General features: G+C 43.2%; 1 protein-coding gene across 13 annotated transcripts in view; it reads left to right on the top strand.

Annotated features, from left to right (window-relative positions):
* The first annotated feature begins 5 nt into the window (after positions 1-5).
* Positions 6-20,019, top strand: part of mycbp2 (MYC binding protein 2) — a 67,165-nt gene continuing 47,151 nt past the window's right edge. For 8 of the 13 annotated variants that reach the window (XM_061842703.1, XM_061842711.1, XM_061842706.1 and 5 more), the window contains exons 1-13: positions 6-678; positions 3,300-3,375; positions 9,540-9,755; positions 11,222-11,375; positions 12,328-12,524; positions 14,302-14,544; positions 15,629-15,700; positions 15,794-15,890; positions 16,082-16,155; positions 17,141-17,282; positions 18,234-18,310; positions 18,958-19,162; positions 19,256-19,420. In XM_061842703.1, the coding sequence (XP_061698687.1) occupies positions 392-678; positions 3,300-3,375; positions 9,540-9,755; positions 11,222-11,375; positions 12,328-12,524; positions 14,302-14,544; positions 15,629-15,700; positions 15,794-15,890; positions 16,082-16,155; positions 17,141-17,282; positions 18,234-18,310; positions 18,958-19,162; positions 19,256-19,420 (2,005 nt within the window). In that variant the 5' untranslated portion in view covers positions 6-391. The remainder of the gene's footprint in view (positions 679-3,299; positions 3,376-9,539; positions 9,756-11,221; positions 11,376-12,327; positions 12,525-14,301; positions 14,545-15,628; positions 15,701-15,793; positions 15,891-16,081; positions 16,156-17,140; positions 17,283-18,233; positions 18,311-18,957; positions 19,163-19,255; positions 19,421-20,019) is intronic. The other 5 variants (XM_061842704.1, XM_061842715.1, XM_061842716.1 and 2 more) reach the window with 3 other exon arrangements.

Genomic DNA, 20,019 nt, shown 5'->3' on the forward strand with positions numbered 1-20,019 from the left:
ATGATGATGATGATGAAGCCAAGATGGCAGCCCGTCTGAGGGTGCAGCCGCTCGGGGGTCAACGCATTTCCGAGGGACGACTGGCAACCAAACCCCGAAACAACCGATGCTCGTGATATTTTGGACATTTTCTTGGACGCGTCCTTGTAGCTCCAGGAAGAGACGCAGAGGCGGCGGAGAAGGACGCGGACGAGGAGCTCGCTCGTTGAATTAGCCCCGACAACAAGCGCCGATCCCGGATCCAATTTGTTTCGTTTTCCGCAACGTTAAAAAAGGACAAATTGTCGACGCGCCGTTGGAGTTGACGATATCCGGATTGTAGCCGATGACCGGGCGCGAGCTAGCTGCTTTGTGTTTCGCGTGATTCATTGATGCACTGTGGCGCTAAACGATGATGTGTGCCGCCGCCGCCGCCGCTGCGGCAGCGGCCGCCGCCTGTGGGGGGATTCTGCCTTCCTCGTCGTCGTCCACCGGCCTGGGAGTCCGGGTCGTTTACGGACTAGGAGCTGATATCTCCACCTTCGCGCCGGGAATGGGCTCCTGTCCCACGCCCGGAGCCCAGTCCGACTGTCGGACTCGCTACCAGCTTTTACTCTCGGGGAGAGCCCTGGCGGAAAGATACCGGAGGATTTATACGACTGCCATCAACGATAAAGAGCAAGGAATCAATCCAGGAAGGTGAGCCGGAGATCTGTGGCTGAGGCTGGCTCGTCATTCGCGGAGCTAGCTTCGGGCTAACCTTAGCGCACGGCGTTAAATGCAGTTCGTGGTTCGTGAGCTCGCCGAGTTTTTTTTTGTTTGTTTGTTTTTTTTTTTTTTTTGGGGGGGGGGGGGGTTCAAGCCGGTGTCGCAGCCGCAAATTAAATAACTAAACTCCGCGAGCTGCACTGTTTTCCGAGGTGTCGGTGGGTGGGGTGCAACCACGGTGGGGGCATCTTGGTGGTCCAGGGACTTCCTTCGCCCCCTCGGAGCCCACCCAGTCTAGCTCTTGTTAGCTTCCCGTGATTTTTGTTCACAATAATCAAATATTGTACGACACTTGTCACCGAACTACCACCACCCGCTCCCCATGAAGCGAAACGCACTTTTTGGTTTACATTCAAGCTCAAGCCAGGCAGCGAAAAAGCTCAGCTGTCATGGGGGGGAAATTGTAGTTTGACACGCCGATAGGCGCTACCGACGCAGCGCAAACCCACCAAATGTGTACAACTATATGACGAACTATCCAGGAGATAAATTGTTACTTCAGTTCTGGCCATTCTTGTGTGTTTAGGCCCAACGGCGTCACTCTTTCTGTAGCTAGCTAGCTAGCTAGCCTGCCAGCTAGCCTCACGTCAGCTCACATGAGTGCAACCTTACTTGTTTCGTCTCGTGTCATTTTTATTTTATTTTTATTTGGAAGGAGAGTCATAATAATGACAGTGATACGATGAAAAGTCTGCGTATATTTTTGTGCGTGGAGCAGGAAGTGGCTGCTCTCAAGTGGCATTTCTTCTTCTTTTTTTTTTTTTTTTTTTTTTTTAGGGCCTAAGCGCCGGGTAATAGAGTTACGTCATTTATTGTCAGTCAGGTTGGAGACGAGCTGGGTCATTGCAGCATCCTCACCCACTATGCTCTTCTGCTCTTACATTAAGAAAAGAGATTATTCTTATATTCAAGTTTGATGAGTAAAACGCAGTCATGCTAAATTTCCTAAAGGATGGGGAAAATGTGGGCACAGGTCAGCTCAACACGGTTGTCTTTACTTTTCTACAGGTGCCCTGATAATGGCAAATAATTTCAGTCAAGAACAGAAAGTTGAATCCAGCAAAATATTGGATACTCATCGTGAACGAAGTAGAATAGTAGTTTTAAGTGAGGAAGGAAAGAAGTATACAAAACAAAAATGGACGTCTGAGGGAAGGCAGAAAGGAAGGAAAAAGCACATTTGGAGGGGAATGGCACACAGCGTGGAAGGAAGGCAGACAAGGGTGCATGAAGGTAAAGGATGGAAGGTAGAAAAGTAGTTCGTAACCAAGGAAGGATGTAAAATTAAAAGTGGGTCTTGGGGGGGGGGATGAAGGCGGTTAGCAATGGTTGAATAAAAGAGGGCTGAGGTGGAAGGAAGATAGGAACAAATACGAGATAGGAGATGAGTAGTTTTCAGTGAAGGCAAGGGGGGGGAAAAAAGACATTTTGGCGTAAAATAATAGAAATTGGAGTCACTGATGGTGTAGTGGTACACACGCCTGACTTTCGTGCGGGCGCCGTGGGATCGATTCCCGCTCAGTGATGCTGTCGCTGTCTGCCCCGCGACTTGACCGGTGACCAGTTCAGACTGTAGTCCGCCATTCGCACGAAGCCAGTTGGTACAGGCTCCAGCTTTCCCGTGACACTTGTGAGGTTGAGCGGCTTGGGTAATGGAAGTGTTTAAAAGCGTGTATGTGCTTTTTGACCCACATTAGGTTTAATTGACCTTTTTTTAGTGTAGTAGGTGTTGTCGGGTGGGAAAATGAACATGGCAATGGTGTCGGTTACATAAAGTAGACTCATCTTTATAGTAGTTGGTAAATTTTGAGTTCAAGTTCATATTTTCACTGACAAAGGCACAAATACACTGTTTAATATGTACAGTAAGACTTTGACTTGGAATGCTGCTGTGTGACTCAAACCAAAAGTGAACTCATTATTTTGCCCCCCAGTCACCAAAACTTTCATTTACTCAAAATTTGAAATGCGAGTTTGACTACAATGCCTCGATTTCCTCTGGGGTCGATGAATAATAGTGAAACAATAAATTTGAACTTTTATTGCCTCAAATGTTGCTTGTTTCAATGTTATAGACTTTTACAAATCGAATACCGGACATGAAATTGAAGGAACAATTTCCCACATAATTTATTACAATGATGACTTGTAACTGATTGATTATTATTGTATGCCCGTCTCTGCTACAAAACATAAACATAATTCTTTCCTGGATTGTAAAGAAAGTCATAATGTTGAAAACATAAAAAAGCCATTTAACTGGTGGTGTTTGCACACATGACTCTCTGAATTTATCTTGCCAGCGGCTATTTAAAATTTATTAAGTCCTACTGGGTCCTACAAAACCCCACCCCTCATGATTATGTATTTGAAGGATAACATTTATTTTTCTTTTACAGCAGTCTTCCAAGTTTTTTTTTTCGTGTGTGTTTAGAATTATATGGTCTGTTGGCTCAAATGCTCTCAGGGGCCGTAAAAAGCCCACCTCCCGCGAGTTTCCCCACCCCTGCTCAATGGAGATTCCTCGTGACGGACGATTTTGTTTCTTTCAGGGGAAAGAAGGCCTTGAACAAGAAGAAGCTGAAAAGGCGACAAAAGGTGAAGTCCAAAGTCAAATCAAGGACAAAAGTAAGTGACGCGCATCTGTTCAAAAAGTCCTCATTATGTTTGTTCACATTAAATAAATAAATAATAATAAAAAAAAAAAGCTCTCGTAATTCACGAGTGGAGGCTTCGTGATGAAAACGGTCTTTGGGGCAAAACACTCAGAAGCACAATACAAAACATACTGGGGGGGGAATGGGGGGGGGGGTCCTTAAGTGGCTCCTGTTAGTGACGGCTTGTTGCCAAGCAACCGGATGTGTTCTGCATCGCCGCAGCAACAGTTGCCTGGCTCCAACTCCTCCATCGAAAAGGGGGTGGGGGCATGTTGTCAGTACTCGAGGAAAATGGGGGGGGGGGACTTGTTGTCTCTGCAGACTAAAGCTGGAACTGATGATTGGCTTAATAGTAACAATCAAATGTATTTGTTCATTTATTGATTAATTTTTAACAATCAGTGAATCAGCGCCATGGTGGTCAACCGGTTGGTACATCTGCCCCACAGTTCTAATCACCCGAGTTCAAATCCGCCCTTGCCTGTGTGGAGCTTGCATGTTCTCCCTGTGGCTGTGTGGGTTTTCTGCGGATACCTCTGGTTTGCTCCCACATCCCCCAAATATGCAGTAATAGAAGACTCAAAATTGTCCATAGGTATGATTGTGAGTGGAAATGGTTGTTTGTTTCTCTGTGCCCTGCGATTGGCTGGCTAGCTTTAGGGTTGACTCCGCCACTCGCCTGAAGATAGCTGGGATAGGTGACGTCAAGCGGGATGGAAAATGGCTGAATGATTTAATGATCAAAGAATTGAAACATTTTTTTGAAATCATCATCCCTTCATTCAAAAACATGCCATTAATCTCAAACTGACAGTACAGAACATGGATAAACACAGACAGTGATTACGATTCGGTTACTGCTTTGGTCTGTAAAAGATTAGATTTCATTTTTTTTCTTTTTTAACCATTCTTTCCCAAAAACCATATTTTGCTCTCATTGAACAATCTGAGAAGATTTACTGTTGAGATTTTCTGAATTCTGACTGTTTGCTAACTGAACATTTGTTTTAGTCCTGATTAAACACAAACTGGTTAACTTTTTCATTTTCCACTTTTTAGGAATGAGGAATTTTTCCACCTTTTGGCAATTAGTGGAAATTGAATTAATCCGTGTCCTGTTGAAACTGTCTGGTCATACATATTTGTTGATTGCTTCTTGACGTAATGGCGGAGGTGTGTTTGTGTCCATGCGCCACATACACACAGCGTAGCCCACTATGATGATCTGCCGCCGCCACGAGTGACAATGATTTTATTGTTTTTCCGGGCACTCGCTTTGTTTCTACACTCTGTACTCAACCCCTGCAAGTAGAAGACGTTTTTTTGGCTTTTCAGTGACCTAACTGCTGGTCGTCATGGTAACGAAATCTAGACTTGCGATTGGCCCAACAGTTCAGTACATCCAACAGGTGCATTAGAAAGGGGAAGTCCGGTCGTTGGATTAACAATGTATCAGATTTGTCGTGTCATATGTAGTGCACCTTGAAAATATGAGGTTAATCCGATATTTAATGGTAACTTGCGAAGATGTTTATCGGCAATTACGAATTTTCACCCTGATTTCTCGGATGTATCCCCATCTGATGAAGAAATAGTAGTATCGGTTGATCAGCTGGTCATAATTGTGTCACAACGTAAGCGAGCCTTTGTTTAAGCCCGTAATACGTCACAACCGTGCACGTAGGTCATGTGACTCGCCAAAATGGCGTTGCCCATGAAAATTTGTAACTGGCGATGAAGATCTTCTCAAAACACCATTATAATATGACATGACCTATCTGATACATTGTTAATTCAACGACCGGACTTCCTCTTTAAGCAAGACATGATATAATATTGAAATTGCGTTGGGGTAGAAATGGGCACGCAGGTATAAAACTGTGGCTAGCGTACTGGCAGCCATGTTGGATTTGTCTGTCCTGTGATCAAGGTCGGCCCGCCAGGGAATTGTGGCGGCACCTCCCCTCGACCGTTTTGTCACCTTCTTTACTTGTGCACAGACTGACCTGGGATTCAGAACAAGAGTCGCTTCTCTGATATCTCAGATTCTTGCTCGTTCATATCCAGTGAACCCCACGTGTTCACGGTTCGGCGTTCACAAGTTTGCATATAAAATATGCAGACGGCCACCTGCAGCTTCCTCCTCATCTTGCAAAGGCTGAGGATGCAGTATGTGCAGTGCCGACGTGCTTCTTAATATACATTTTTGAATTTTTGAAAGATGTGTGATGTCAGACAGACGACATCCTCTATCAGTACGGAAACGGCCTTCACGGCACAGTTTTTGCCACTAACGCTGTAAAGGAGCTGCTTAAATAACTGTAAAACAATGTTGATGTACCTAGAAAATTAATTAAATTGCAAATTAACATTATTTGAATCCAAAGAGGCCCCGTAGCTCAGTGGTTAGAGCACTGGTTTGGTAAACCAGGGCTTGTGGGTTCGTATCCCACTGGGGCCTCAACTCCCTGAGAAGGGTTGTGTCAGGAAGGGCATCCGGCGTAAAAATTGTGCCAAACATATACATGCATACGCTGTGGTGACCCCGAAAGGGACAAGCCGAAAGGAAAACAACAACAACAACAAAGAGCTAAATTCAAGGAAGAAACTGCATGCCTTCTCAGAGAATTGAACATGTGTTCTGAGGGTATAAAAAGATTGCGGTTACAGTTAAGTACCTAAGTAAAAAAAAACAAAACAAAGTCTCTTATGAACAAATCAACGTATTCTTTGGTTTACACTTCAAGTGACGGGAATGTTGCCATGTGATTGCAGCTCTTGCCAGCGGCGTCACATGTTTGAACACGTGTACTAATGTGTTCTCGACAAATGTGGCTAATATTAGACCTCGTTCATTGTAAAATTAAATTAATAAATAGTCATTTTGTCAAATTGGTTGAACAAAAGTAACACACTACATTTGCGTTTTTTTTTGGGGGGGTAAACAAAAAATATAGTAGTTTTAATGTAATATACTTGACTTTAATTTAGGTATGTTTAAGAAACGCAACATTCGCTCTTTACGTTGACCGCTATTTCCTCAGCTGCTTTTATTCATATCTAACGCATGATCGCTTGGGTGATCTGCTTGTTTTTGGTCCGTCAGCGAGACTTCTACTGTCGCACGACTCCTCTCGTTCACCTTCCAGACTACGAAAAACTGCTACGGCACGGTTCCATCATTCGTGTCCATCCAAAATGTCCATGTTTCAGCCTACAAAACACCTCTGGGAACTTCCAAAATCATGTTGCGCTTTTTGATTTAATTGCCAACTAATGTGCTGTTTCACAAGTGTAAGCAAAGACCGATTCTTGTGGCTGAATTGGGCTTAATTTATTTCGCAAAGATTTAATTTATTGTATTTAGACATTGTTGAGCTGTGTCTGAAGTTGCACATTCCATTTTTATATTTTGCTCCCAAACCGTTTGAAGGTTAATATTATGTTGCTTCCTGTATTTAAAATACAGAATTAGCTTTTTGTGCACTGTATAGTCTGTGCTATCATCTTGGATCAGGCTGTGCCGAGGTGGAACTTTAAAATGACGCACCATCTCATCCTGCACTTTCTACTTTGGCTTCAGACCAGACTTTCCCACTCAGAAAAGAGGAAATCTCATCCAGTTAAACCACATTTTCTTCGATTATTCTCATACTCCGACAGTCATTGCATTTTAAAACAACAGAAGTTCTTTTTTAACTTTCTCCATTAATATCGAAAGTAAACAGAAGCAGCATGTCTAGCTCGTCTTTGGTCTACGTTGCCCAGAATGTGGACGCTGTCATTATAAAACACATTGATGGGCTGCGTAAGTACTGTAACATTTGTAATTATGAGTGTACGTGTTACAGAACAGGGTGGGGGTAGACGGGGATGACGTTGGGCGGGTGTAAAGGAAACTAGGAGAAAGAGTGTGGCAGAGCAGCGGTTGTTGTTACAGAAAATTCCGTGTGCTGCCTAAAAGAAACCAGTGGATAATTTTTTAAAGTATGCATGTGAATTGTGCCGTTGGATGTGACAACCAGTCATCCCTCACTCATTGAATCATATTGCAAAATGCCACAAACTGAATAGCTGGATGTTATACTTTCAATTTGCATTGTTTTTTTTTTTTTTTAATGCGCGCAACGCAGAATATCTGTGAAGAGTGCGTCAGTGGTGCACAATTGCGCACGCACGCAGTTTAGATGGAATATTGACTGACGTCTTTTTTTTTTTTTTGGCATGCCGCCCCTGCAATCGACCCATTGAGCAGCCGTGTTCCAGTGCATCCTAACATGCTTTTGCTATCACTTCTGTTATGAAATTGATCGCGAGGGTGACATTAGGCTCCATGCAGCCACTCAACAAGAAGCCAGATTTAGCTGTGAAGTACTTGAATTCGTAAAGGTTTTCATCAACTTGCTTTTGCAGCAGGCTACGGTGTATAATTTCGACATTTCTGTCTCATTAAATGACTTGTCTCTCAGCACGCCCAGATCCCGGTTTCAAATCACATCTTGAGACCCGCTGCGTTCAGTTGGGACCACGTCTATGTTTATGGCTCTGGCTTTTGTAATGTCATTCCAATGTTTGCTCTTTATGTCAAACGGAGTGCTCTTTGAAAAGGCCCGTGAAATCGAGTCCCGTGGTTGGGAAGTAGGGCAACTTTTCTTTTCCCTCCCATGTGCGAACGTAACCTGGGCCTTTGGGTTGAGAGTATCATTTTGATTTCTCATGTAGCTTTGTTTGCAGGAGCTGTCACTTGACACGTAGATTTGAAGTCCAACTCCGTGGCTTGGGACCATGTTTTTCTGAACAGTCCGTCCTTGTCAGTGGTCTCTCCTTGAAGCCAGTGCAACACTGAGCCTAGGGAGGTATGATGTCATCAACAAGCATTATCGCAATTGGTCGGTAAAGTCCAACTCTCGAGGCCATATTTGGATAGTCTACGTTACGTGTACGTTATTTAGCGCACATCCCTACCTACCTTCAAACAATCACAATTGTTAGTTGAACCATGCAGTTTGAATCTTGTCTGTTCAACCTATCAAAATAATTAAGTCGAAGCTGACTGAGGGTGATGTTTTCTTTTTGGGACACGTCCACCAACCTCTGCACAAGATGCTGAAGAATGAGGCACGTGTGCTACTTCTCGAGTGGTTTCTCAAAGTAGAGTTACGTTTTTTTCTTTTGCACACGAGTACGTTGAGAGCCGTAAAAAATAAAAAAAAAATTATTGTTTTTTTTAAAATGTCCTCATTTTATACATGATATCAAACAGTTAGTGACTTCGAAAAATGATCCCTCGAAGTTGTCTCCTGTTATTGAAGTTTTTATGATGTGACAATTTGATACTGGAACGGTCTATTTCTCTTTCCATGACTTCCCATGGGGAAAATTGCGGTTGACCGGTATTCTGGCACACATTATGTACAAATTTGGAGGTTCTATTGCGTTCAAGCTCTCATTTTATTCTTAAATATGCCAAGTTTAGAGTGCTGTGCTCTTTTAGAGTGGCCGACTGGCCACATTTTCGATACGGATTTATGGGTACGCCTCCTCCACTTTGAATGGACACTAAGTGCTACAGGCAAGAGTGCGGCAGACGCCCCGCTAGATGCAACTAATACCCTCCCTGTTGCTTTGAGCTGAGTATGAATGACCTCGCCCCACCCCACAAACGAACAGATGACATCACCTCACGTGACGGGCTTGCCCAAAGGGCAGTGAGAGCCACTGGCAGGCGATCGTTGAGCTTCTTCCTCCTCCTTGGGGGGTTGCGGCTAAAAACGCCGGCTCAGTGGAGAAAGCCAATCATTCGGCGTGCTCATCCTGATTATTATTTAATGGGCATTCTTAGAAGTACTGCATGGCACTGCGATTACACTCCACTGCCTCATAAATCTAGTCTCCAGACCTAAACGCACCTGTCTGTAATTATGAGTTTATTATTTTTTAGAAATACAAACCCCATTACAATGAACTTGGGACATTTTGTTAAACCTCAGTAAAAACAAGAGTACAATGATTTGCAAACATTGTTCATCTATGAATTTACCAGTCCTAGTGAGAGTGTACCACTCCCACAAATGTTGACCCTCAGGAAGCATTCCCACTGCGACTGACCCCTTCACCTCCTGTTCGCTCCCGCAGGTTGAGAGCTTTGACGGCGCCCTCTGCGTTCCCGACATCAAGCTGCACAGCAACCCGTCGGCTTTCAATGTCTACTGCAACGTTCGCCACTGCGTGCTGGAGTGGCAGCAGAGGGAGGCCTCGTTGGCGCTGGCCTCCAGGAGCTCGGTGCAGAGCGGTGACTCCGATAGTGAGGAGGAGGAGGAGTACCGCGAGCCGGCCATCAAGCTGCCAAAGGTCAGGACCAGCCTTTATCATCGTGCTGTGCTGTGAACTCCCTATGGGGCCATTTATTTATTTGATTTGATTTGATTTGAAGAAATCTATTGTAGTATTTGGTATTACTTTCCCAGACCGTTCTCATCCCTACCTATCGATTAAAGACCTCGTTGTGGCCCACTTTTCCCTTTGAATGATTTTCATTTCCATTCACGAGGAGCTACGAATCTTACATGGGGGGTGGGGGCGAGATCCTGTTAAAACATAATTGAGTCATCAATTACTGGTTATGACCCGCTAGATGTAACACCTGCACACGCATGCAGTCTTCTTCATTTGTATTTAATCAATAAAACAGGCCATTCTGCTGACTGCAATCATTTTTTGAAATCATAATCATATAATTATAGCTATTTCTGATAGCTAATATATTATTAGATAATTGTGACTAACATGGTACGTAGACGCTATTGTTCACACACACACATGCTAAGATACTCAACTTTCTTTTTAATGCGTTTGCGGCCGCGCACCATCGCACTTGCAAATCTGCTCAGTCGAGCACGAAAAATCACACACATAAAATTTGTTACGAGTAGAAATACATAGATATTGAAAGATGTCACTTATTTTGTGTAGTCTTGAACAATGCTGCCTCTAAGCCGCACCATTGCGCACTTGTCGCAAACTCTCAGCGCACGTGAAAACCCATCCAGCGCAGTGAACCACTGCCTGATGTCGTTTTTTTTTTTTTTAAACACGGAAGTACACGTCTCTGCTCAGCCGACTTCTACTTCCTAGTTTACCTGACACCGCCCCCCTCCTCTCTTAAAGGGGTACACTCATAATTACAAACAGCACACCCCCCCGTAACTTTATATCTGCAGACATGACTGACCACGGCCGTACGTTTTTCAAACCTGTTGTGCATTTTAAAAAAGCAACTCCTGATCCCATTTGAACTGTGTTGGTAAGCAAAATGCCAGCCCCTACCGAGGCACGTAAACACACAGTCAATTGAATTCCAGTGTGACGACTCGGCACATGAAAATGAGTTCCACCAGTTTTAATTATGCTCTCAGGTTAATATGCCGTTTGTTCCAGTGTGGTTTCCTGCTTCCCTGTTAATTTTTGCCACGCAACATCTGATCTGATGTTACGTGGTTGATGTTAATCATTAAAAGCCATTTTATATTACTTTTTGATTAATTTTGGTCCAATTCTAAGTCCTCTAATTCCACTATATTTTGGAGAACATCTTCATAGCTAAGATTTCAAAGTTCATAATTGGGAGTTTTTTTTACAATCTTTGATGGTGTATTGATGATGGTGTAAGCGATCCCTTATAAGTAAGATTTTTTTTTTTTTGGATCAGCCAGTTAAGTTTTGACAGAAAGTGAAGTACAAATGTGTGATTGCCTGCACAGTCGTAGTATAACTTGAAAGTAGTTGAGCTTTCAGCGCCAATTTCTGCGTGTCCGTAGATCATCGGCATCGGCCTGTGTGGGGTCTTTGAGCTGATCAAGGAGACTCGCTTCTCGCACCCCTCGCTGTGCCTACGCAGTCTGCAGGCCTTGTTGGACATGCTGCAGGGGCAGCAGCCCGAGGGTTTCCAGACCGAGCCTCCCGACGTTCTGGGTGAGGAGTGCGCATGCAAATCAGCCTCACGGATGTTGGAGAAATGGCGACGCCGATGTTTTGTATTGGAATAAAATGTGTCGACCGTGTTCTCATTTATGCGACTTGGTAACCTGCAGTGTGCCTGCACTTTGTAGTTTGTAGAACACAGGCTGTAATTTGACGTGTTTAGTGTGTTTTTAACAATACTTGAAACAGCGTTATGGCGCAAGAATTCTCTCCTTAATTTTGAAAAAGTTATGACATTTCTTCATCAAAGAGTCATCCATCCATTTTCTGACCCGCCCAATCACAGGGCGGATCTCAACAACCATTCATGCACGCATTCGCATCTGTATGCAATTTAGGTTGAACTATATTTATGGGTACGGTTGGCTGTGGTTTACAATATTTCAATATTTAACAAATGTGTGATATGTCTCGTCATTAATATGTGAAGACAGTCGAGCTGGTGTTTAAATTTCAGTGACCGCTCAATGTTGTGAACATGAATGAGGATCAGGAATGTACATTAAAATAATAATTTGACATAAATAGTTCAAGTAAAGAAAGATTTCAAAATTGATTTACAAAAAATATATTTTAACAATCGAAAATATAATTTTGGTTGAATTGAGTCTACATTTTAATGTATTAACCATTATAGAGAGAAACATGAAGAAATTATTTGGTGATTGCCAAAGTTGTGACATAAAACTTCATATAAAGGAATACATTTGTTCAGGACTATATTTAATATATTTTCGTAAACAATTAGAGAATGTCCAGTGGGATACATTTTAGTCGTCCGTGATGGACACGCATTTGTTCTTTGCGAATCTTGTGTATTGAATGGGTAATATTTTTTTTTGTTTTCAAGCATCTTTTGTGATTGTAAATACTGTACTCTCAAGTATTGGTGTTTTCCTGCTCATAAATGTCCAACACAAATTGCATGGATGTTGTCCAACAGAGTCCCTTTTCCAGCTGCTGCTGGAGACCACGGTCCGAAGCACGGGCCCCAACGACCCGACGGGACAGGCCATCACTGCCCTGTCCTGCGCCTGCCTCTTCAGCCTGGTGGTGTCCTGGGGCGACACCGGCAAGATTCTGCAGGCCGTCTCCGCCATCCTCACCAACAACGGCAGCCACGCCTGCCAGACGATACAGGTGGCTGAAAAATATTACCATGGCAAAATGTCTGGAAATGCAAATTTTGGTGACCGGCAAACAACGCAGTGGACCTCCTTTGCGCATTTCATTTACAGCAATGTGGACAGTCCAAATTGAGTTGGGAAAATGTCACCCGGCTCGCCTCGCTGATTAGTTTACCCCACCTGATGATTTCTTCTCTTCTGCCAAGTCACTGGTCCTCTTTCATCTGACTACATCCTTTATTTATACCATATTTCCTCCAGTAGTGGCAGTCACATGCCCTAAATAGTCACCCAGTGCATAATGCACTTCCATGAAACGTCACATTTTTTTTCCCCCCACAATTTAATATAATTCCTTCACATCCAGTTTTAGTAGTATGGCATCCATCGGCCCTATATCAGAATCATCTTCTTCCTTCTTCATATCTTACCATGATGACCGAGAAAGCCTGAATATTGTTCCTAGAGTGGCTTCTACTTGCGGGAGCCCACACATTCCACAGTGTGGGCATCACAATTATGGATGTGGATGTGGGTGTTGTCGTTGGGCGAGTGGACGCTGGATCTACGCCCAACCTAGCTGGTCATGTCGCGGATGGAGAATTTTGTTTGTGGTGGTGGTAGTTATCGTTCCTTCGTCGTGGAGCTGGAATGCAGAACAACTTTTCTGGAACAGTCAGAAAACAAAAGATAGTTTTGCTTGTTGTATTTCAGATTTGATGGGGTGGGCAGATAGTCGCAAAGGGGACAATTGGTTAGCATATCTGCATCACACTTCTGAGCGTAACATTTCGAATCTCCGGTTTTCTTGAGCGGTCATGTAGTACTCACTGGCTTCATCATTAATTACACCTAAATGAACCTTCGTGTGGCGCAGTAAAAGTGTTAAATAATTTCTTTTGAAAGCCGATGAGAATGGCACACGGTGGGTTGTAAGATTTGTACTGTATTTCAGTTTTTGCAATGTTGGTAATTAGAGTAACCCAAAAATTTATTATAAATATGTTTGACGCACTAGTTCACAAATTAAAGTTAATGGCAGAAAAAAGAAAGCATTACTATACTTTTAAAGATGGAATGTTTGTTTGCTCTCATCTTGGTTCTCTTGAGTGTCAATCTCCTTGTAGTCATGGAGCCTAATTTGGTGTCAAAGAGGCACACCTGATATGATAATGTTTTTCCCTTTGTTTGAACTTCAGTAGGAAAATATTTATATTGTGAATTCCTTTTACCATTTTACAAAGCAACCTCAGATTTCTTGAATATTTTGCTTCACGTTGTACTCTACAATGTATGCGTGGTAACTACGTAATAACAGTGATTCTATTTTAAGGCACACATTAATCCCGAGGGCCAGATTGTAGGCCCGAGCGGGCCGGTTTTTGGCCCGGGAGCCGTATATTGACATCCCATGCTCTAGATTTTTTTTTTTTTTTTTTTTTTTAAGGTGTACCTCATAAAGCGTCGATTTGCATCCCACTGACTACCCGCTATATTTCTTCCTCCTGGGTTTTAAAACCCTGACCAGACTGTGAGTCATTGCAGTAGCAGGCTGGCGGGAAGTGTGTTTGTGTGTGTCTGTGTGCGTGTGCGTGGTGGCGCGTGTGTGAGAGAGAGATATAACGATATAACGATGTTGAGCACAATGAGAAGAGGGAAAATTCACACTACGGGTTGTAATGCTATTTAAATGAGTCATCAGCACCTGCCAGAAGCATCGTTTGCATCCCATAATAGCTTCGCATAATGTCACTATATGTCTATAAGCTTACGTATGTGATTTGGTCCAGGTGCCCACCATATTGAACGCCCTGCAGAGGAGCGTGCAAGCGGTTTTGGTGGGCAAGATCCAAATCCAGGATTGGTTCGGAAACGGCATCAAACACGTCGCCTTGATGAACAAATGGGTGCTGAAGGGCGTCACCATCGACGAAGACGAGCGCTGCCTCCTGCAGACGGACGGATCCTTCCTCTACCTGTTGTGCAAGGACGGACTCTACAAAGTGGGCTCGGGGTACAGCGGTACCGTCAGGGTACGTAGCACCGAAAACAAATTCTACAGCGGAACTTCTAAAGTTAACACTAAATTCCGTTCAGAGATGTTGAACGATATTCATTGTGTTCATTTTGCACTTTATTAAAAAAAAAAAAACATTTTGCCATTACCATTAGCCATTTTGCAACCAGGACAAACGGCTCTCTGATGTCACAATAAGTACCTTTTCCTTTTCCATTGTCATCATCACATTTCCTCTTTACTGCTCGCTTGTTTTGGCATTGCAGTAAAACCACAACACAGCAAAAGATTGAGTTGGTCCTTTTGATACTAAATTAGTTGATACATGTGATTTGCTTTTCTTCTTTTCCTTTCGGCGTGTCCTGTTAGGGTTCCCCACAGCGTGTCATCTTTTTCCATCCAAGCGTATCTCGTGCGTCCTCCTCTCTAGCCCCAACTGTCCTCATTTTATACACTTTGCCCTTCATCCTAGCGGAGACTCTTCTGTCGCATAGAACAGCAGACACCTTCCGCCAACTGTTCCAACCCCGCTTGGACCCGTTTCTTCACTCCCTTACCACACTCTCCATTGCTCTGTATTGTTGACCCCAAGTACTTGAAGTTGTCCGCCTTCAGTATATCTTCTCCCTGGAGCTTCACTCTTCCCCCTCCACCCCTCTCATTCATGCACATATATTATACATGATATATATATATAATACATGCGATTTCCTTTTATAGTAGCCGTATTGTACTGAGATACTAGAATAGAAATCCGCAAGCCAGTTTCCCAAATCACAAGTTCAGTTCAAGTTCACGTTTCCTCTTTGGTCCAAAAAAAACAACTGAAGACCTAAAGAAAATAGTACGTATGGTTTAGATGCTCGATGAGTTGAAGTGACATTCTTCTTGTAATATAAAATATAATATGCTGTAGTATTTTAGAGGCAAACTGTTTAAGCACAAGTTCAGGGACATCTGTTCAATTTAAGAGGTTCTGCTTAATTTGAATCTAACGGATTCAAATTTAGCTTTCCCCTTTTACACCTCAAATGTTAGCTTGTGTGTTTTTTTTTTTTTTCCTGCTGATACTCAGTTTTTTTTTTTTTTTTTTACCCCAGGGGCATGTTTACAACTCCACATCCCGCATCAGGAATCGTACAGAGAAGAGGTCATGGCTGGGCTTCGCTCAGGTAATTTCGGCTCATTTTGACGCAACAGCAGCTGCATATTAGACTGCAAAATGTTTTTCAGTGCATCACAAACACAAGCCCATATTCCCTTAGGGCTACTTGCTGTACCGGGACACCGGTAACCACAGTATGTCGGCCATCAAGATCAATCCTGAGACACTGGAGCCTGAGGGGGCTGTCACAATGCCAGGTTCTGAGAAAAAAAAAAAAAAAAAAAAACACGTGTATTTACCTGCTTTATTCCATGTCTCTCTTCCGTGTATTGCACATTGGGTTTTCGCTTCTTGTCGAAGCGAGACTTGATTTTGTAGCCCACCAAGATTGATCAAACTACCGCAAACGTTAAGTCGTGAATATTGACAATCGTGTTCCTCTGTGCAGGACAACACTCGGATGGGCAGGACATACTCTTTACGGACGGAGAGCACATCAACCAAATAGCAGCCTGCAAAGATGTGAGTCTCGAGCTCTTCCAAGTTATTATCATGGGAATTCCTCAACAACTCCAATAAATACCAAACATACGAAGGGAGTGTACTTTTATTCGAAATTACACTGAATTACTATTAAAGCAGCAGTCAATGCACTCTTTATGTTAGTACAAACCGTCTTTTCGTGTAATTTTGTCATTTATTACACCGAGAGCTATCGTGCGCCACGGCGTGGCAAAGCGGATCGGATATTGTTGCATATTTGCCAGCGTTTAATATCACAAGGTATCTGCATAAGCACTGCGCTGCCATGCAGGTGGGGGGAAGGGGAGCATGTGAAATCTATATCCTGAAACTGACATTGCGGTCGTGCTTCCAACATGACAGCAGCTTAGCGGGAAGCCGAGTGGCGCTCATGGTGAATTATTCTTTTATGTCCCTCGCTGCCTGCCAAGTGTTGATGGAGTACTGAAATTTATTGCCGGAACTGTTAAGATTTACCACTAAAGGCCGAGTGCAAAGTCTTAAGGGTGAACAAACACTCTTCAGATACCGTAAATGTATTTTAAAAATGTATAGAAAAATATAAAGACATTGTAAAAATGTGTACAGTACTTTAGATAAAAAATTGAGTGCAATTTAGTCAGCAGCCACCACAGAAGGGAATTAGTAACGGCAAAGAGTTTTTAGCTGCTGCCTGTCTTGGCCAGATCTCTTGAGAAAAAGTGGTTGAGAGGTTAAATTTAACACGACAGTGTTAAAGTAATATCAATTTCACACTGGAATTAATGTTGTATTTCCAACCAAATGTAAAAATTAAGTAAATGCAGCTGTTGTACACCCCACAACACGCACTGCCCATTAATTGTCGTGTTAATGTTCCTTCCCTTTTATTTGTCAGGTGTGAGTAGTTTGCAGCCCATAATAGAGCCATTAAGTCCCTTTAGGTTGCAAATGGTATGTTCAGATGTTGCCTTTAACGTTATTGTGTGGTGTTGCTTGCCTGCAGCAGGATGGTTTTGTGGTGCGCATCTACGCTCTGAACTCTGACCCGAGCTTGCAGCAGGAACTGCAGCTCAAGCTGGCAAGGAAGTGTCTGCATGCCTGCGGCATCTCCCTCTTTGACCTCGAGAAGGATCTGCACATTATCAGTGAGTGGAGGGACACTCACACGCACACACGTGTATATATATGAGATTTTCTCAACTTGTGGTGGGATAGGTGGGGTACTTTTAAACGCATTTCAGAATAACATTAAACAATATTAATGGTTAAGTGCTAAAGTTAAGTAAATGTAGCTATTGTAAACTACACAACACACATTAATTCCAGCATTGCCTATAAAGTATGTCACGTCAGTGTTCTCTCCATTTTATTTGTCAGGTGTGAGTAGAGTGATCAATTTTTCATTTAAGATATTCAAAAATATTACTAGTAAATTACGTCCACTTCGGCGCTAATAAGTCTGGTCGCTCCCTGGAACAAAAACTGATGCACAATATTAATGAAGATGGTGGAACACGTAAGATAATAATAATAATAATAAGAAGAAGACCAATAATGAAAATATTCATAATAATTCACATTTATATATTGTGGAAGGAACTGTTTGGCAGCATGCAGTATTACTCCCTATGACCCATCTGCTCCACTCGGGCAGGAGGCTACTGAGCTTCCAGTGCAGGACCACCAGGCTGAGGCACAACTTCTTTCCAGAAGCTGCCAGATTGTTAACTCAAACGGTGCTCTGTGGCCCCGACATGACTTACTTTTCTAGTCATTTTTCAAATAAAGGTGACCTTTATTTTTCTGGACGGCACACCAGCCGACCAATTTATGTGCAGAATTTGATTCATCTGCAAATAAATAAAGATACTTATTTGGCTTGAGAAATTATGGTATGACATATGTGACAGGTGTCGATCTGAGGTGAGGGATTTATTTGTTCGGGTAGACAACTCACAACGGTGGCTGTAAAGGCTTGTCTTGAAAGAAATATAGTCTGCATCGCTGTCTAGTTGTGGTGTGTGTACGATGATGTTGTCCAGTAGGAATCACGGCCCCGTGAGGCGATAACTCTCAACCCCGTGTTGATCTCTCAGGCACGGGTTTTGATGAGGAGGCGGCGTTGCTTGGAGCTGGGAGGGAATTCGCACTGATGAAAACTGCATCTGGGAAGGTGAGAGTCAACATCCTATATATTTTAGTCATACACTTATCATTCCGCACACGTGCACAATGTAAAATTCATACACCGATTTGATCGACATGCAAAATTGGCGCATTGACCCGTGGCTGTCATTTTGGTCTTGATTTAATTGTAAGAAAAATTGCAGGGATTAAATTCAAATTGAGGGTGTATCTGCAAATAAACAAACATCTTGTATTTTTTGTGTATTAATTTGTATATAGGTTGAAGAGAATTTGCAAATCATTGGACTCTTCTTCTATTTTCATTTTGCACAACATCCTAACTTCATTGTATTTGGGGTTTGTAGATGTGTGTGTGTACCTAAATGTTGTGTCAAGCGTTTAAACATACTTTTCCCATACAAAAGGAAGCCAATGATAATGTAGTTAATCAGGGGTGTGTAGAGGGTGTCGTTGCTTCTGTGCAGTGGGTGTGACACAGTGTGAGTGAGGCCTTGCCAGATAACTTGAGGAGGCCAGTTTGCTTTTTGGTCACTTATTAAGACTTGGTCAGAGTAGGGTTGCCGAAATGCTGGTATTGTTTGAGTATATTGGCTCCAGAGATAAACTGAAGTCCGAGAACATTTTCCAAGATGTGTATTTTTTCACTTCTCTCCTCTCATCCTGCCATGTCAGATCTATTACACAGGAAAGTATCAAAGCCTGGGTATAAAGCAGGGAGGCCCTTCTGCTGGCAAATGGGTGGAACTTCCTGTTACCAAATCTCCCAAGATCCTTCAGTTCTCCGTCGGCCACGACGGTTCCCACGCGTTGTTAGTGGCCGAAGACGGAAGCGTCTTCTTTACCGGTTCCGCAAGCAAAGGAGAAGATGGAGAGTCGAGTATGAGCGACGTCCACGTTTGTCTGTCATTGCGGATCAGATTGCAAGATAACAAAGTTAACGTGACGTCGTTTCCCCTGAATCCCGGTGCAGCCAAAAGCCGGCGACAGCCCAAACCTTACAAGCCAAAGAAGATGATCAAATTAGAGACCAAGATTGCGGTGTACACGGCTTGCAACAACGGCAGCAGCAGCATCGTCACCAAGGACGGCGAGCTGTACATGTTCGGGAAGGACGCCATTTACAGCGACAGCTCTTGTGAGTTCATCAAGATGAAAGCTACACGCGATCCGCTGAAGTCAAATGCCCCTTTACTGGAACAATTTGCGAAACTTATTTGCACATATCAGTCACTGTGATTTGACGGGCACGTCTGCGCCATCGCACTCGCAAATCTCCACAGTCGAGCACGAAAAATGGCGCGCGTAAAATTTGTTACGTGTAGAAATACATAGATGTTGAAAGACGTCGCTTATTTTGTGTAGTCTCGACCAATGTTCCCTCTAAGCTGCGCAACTGTGCAATTGTGCATTTGTCGCACTCTCACAGCGCACATGAAAACCGATCCAGCGCAGCCCAACGTCTTTTTTTAACACGAGCTGCTGCTCATCCTACTTCTATTCTACTTCCTCGTTTACCTGACACCGCCCCCTCCGCTCTTAAAGGGATACACTCATAATTACAAACAGAACACACAGCCGCAATTTTACATCTGTGGGCATGACTGACCACACCCGTACATCTTTCAAATGTGAGTGACTCACATATTATCCAATGCACAACACCTATTGAGACCAGAAATGTTTCTTGAACACATTAAGGTGACAGCATTTGTCTACAAGCATTCTATTAGGCAT

Source organism: Syngnathoides biaculeatus, chromosome 14 (genome assembly GCF_019802595.1).
Source record: "Syngnathoides biaculeatus isolate LvHL_M chromosome 14, ASM1980259v1, whole genome shotgun sequence".
NCBI classification, from domain to species: Eukaryota; Metazoa; Chordata; class Actinopteri; order Syngnathiformes; family Syngnathidae; genus Syngnathoides; species Syngnathoides biaculeatus.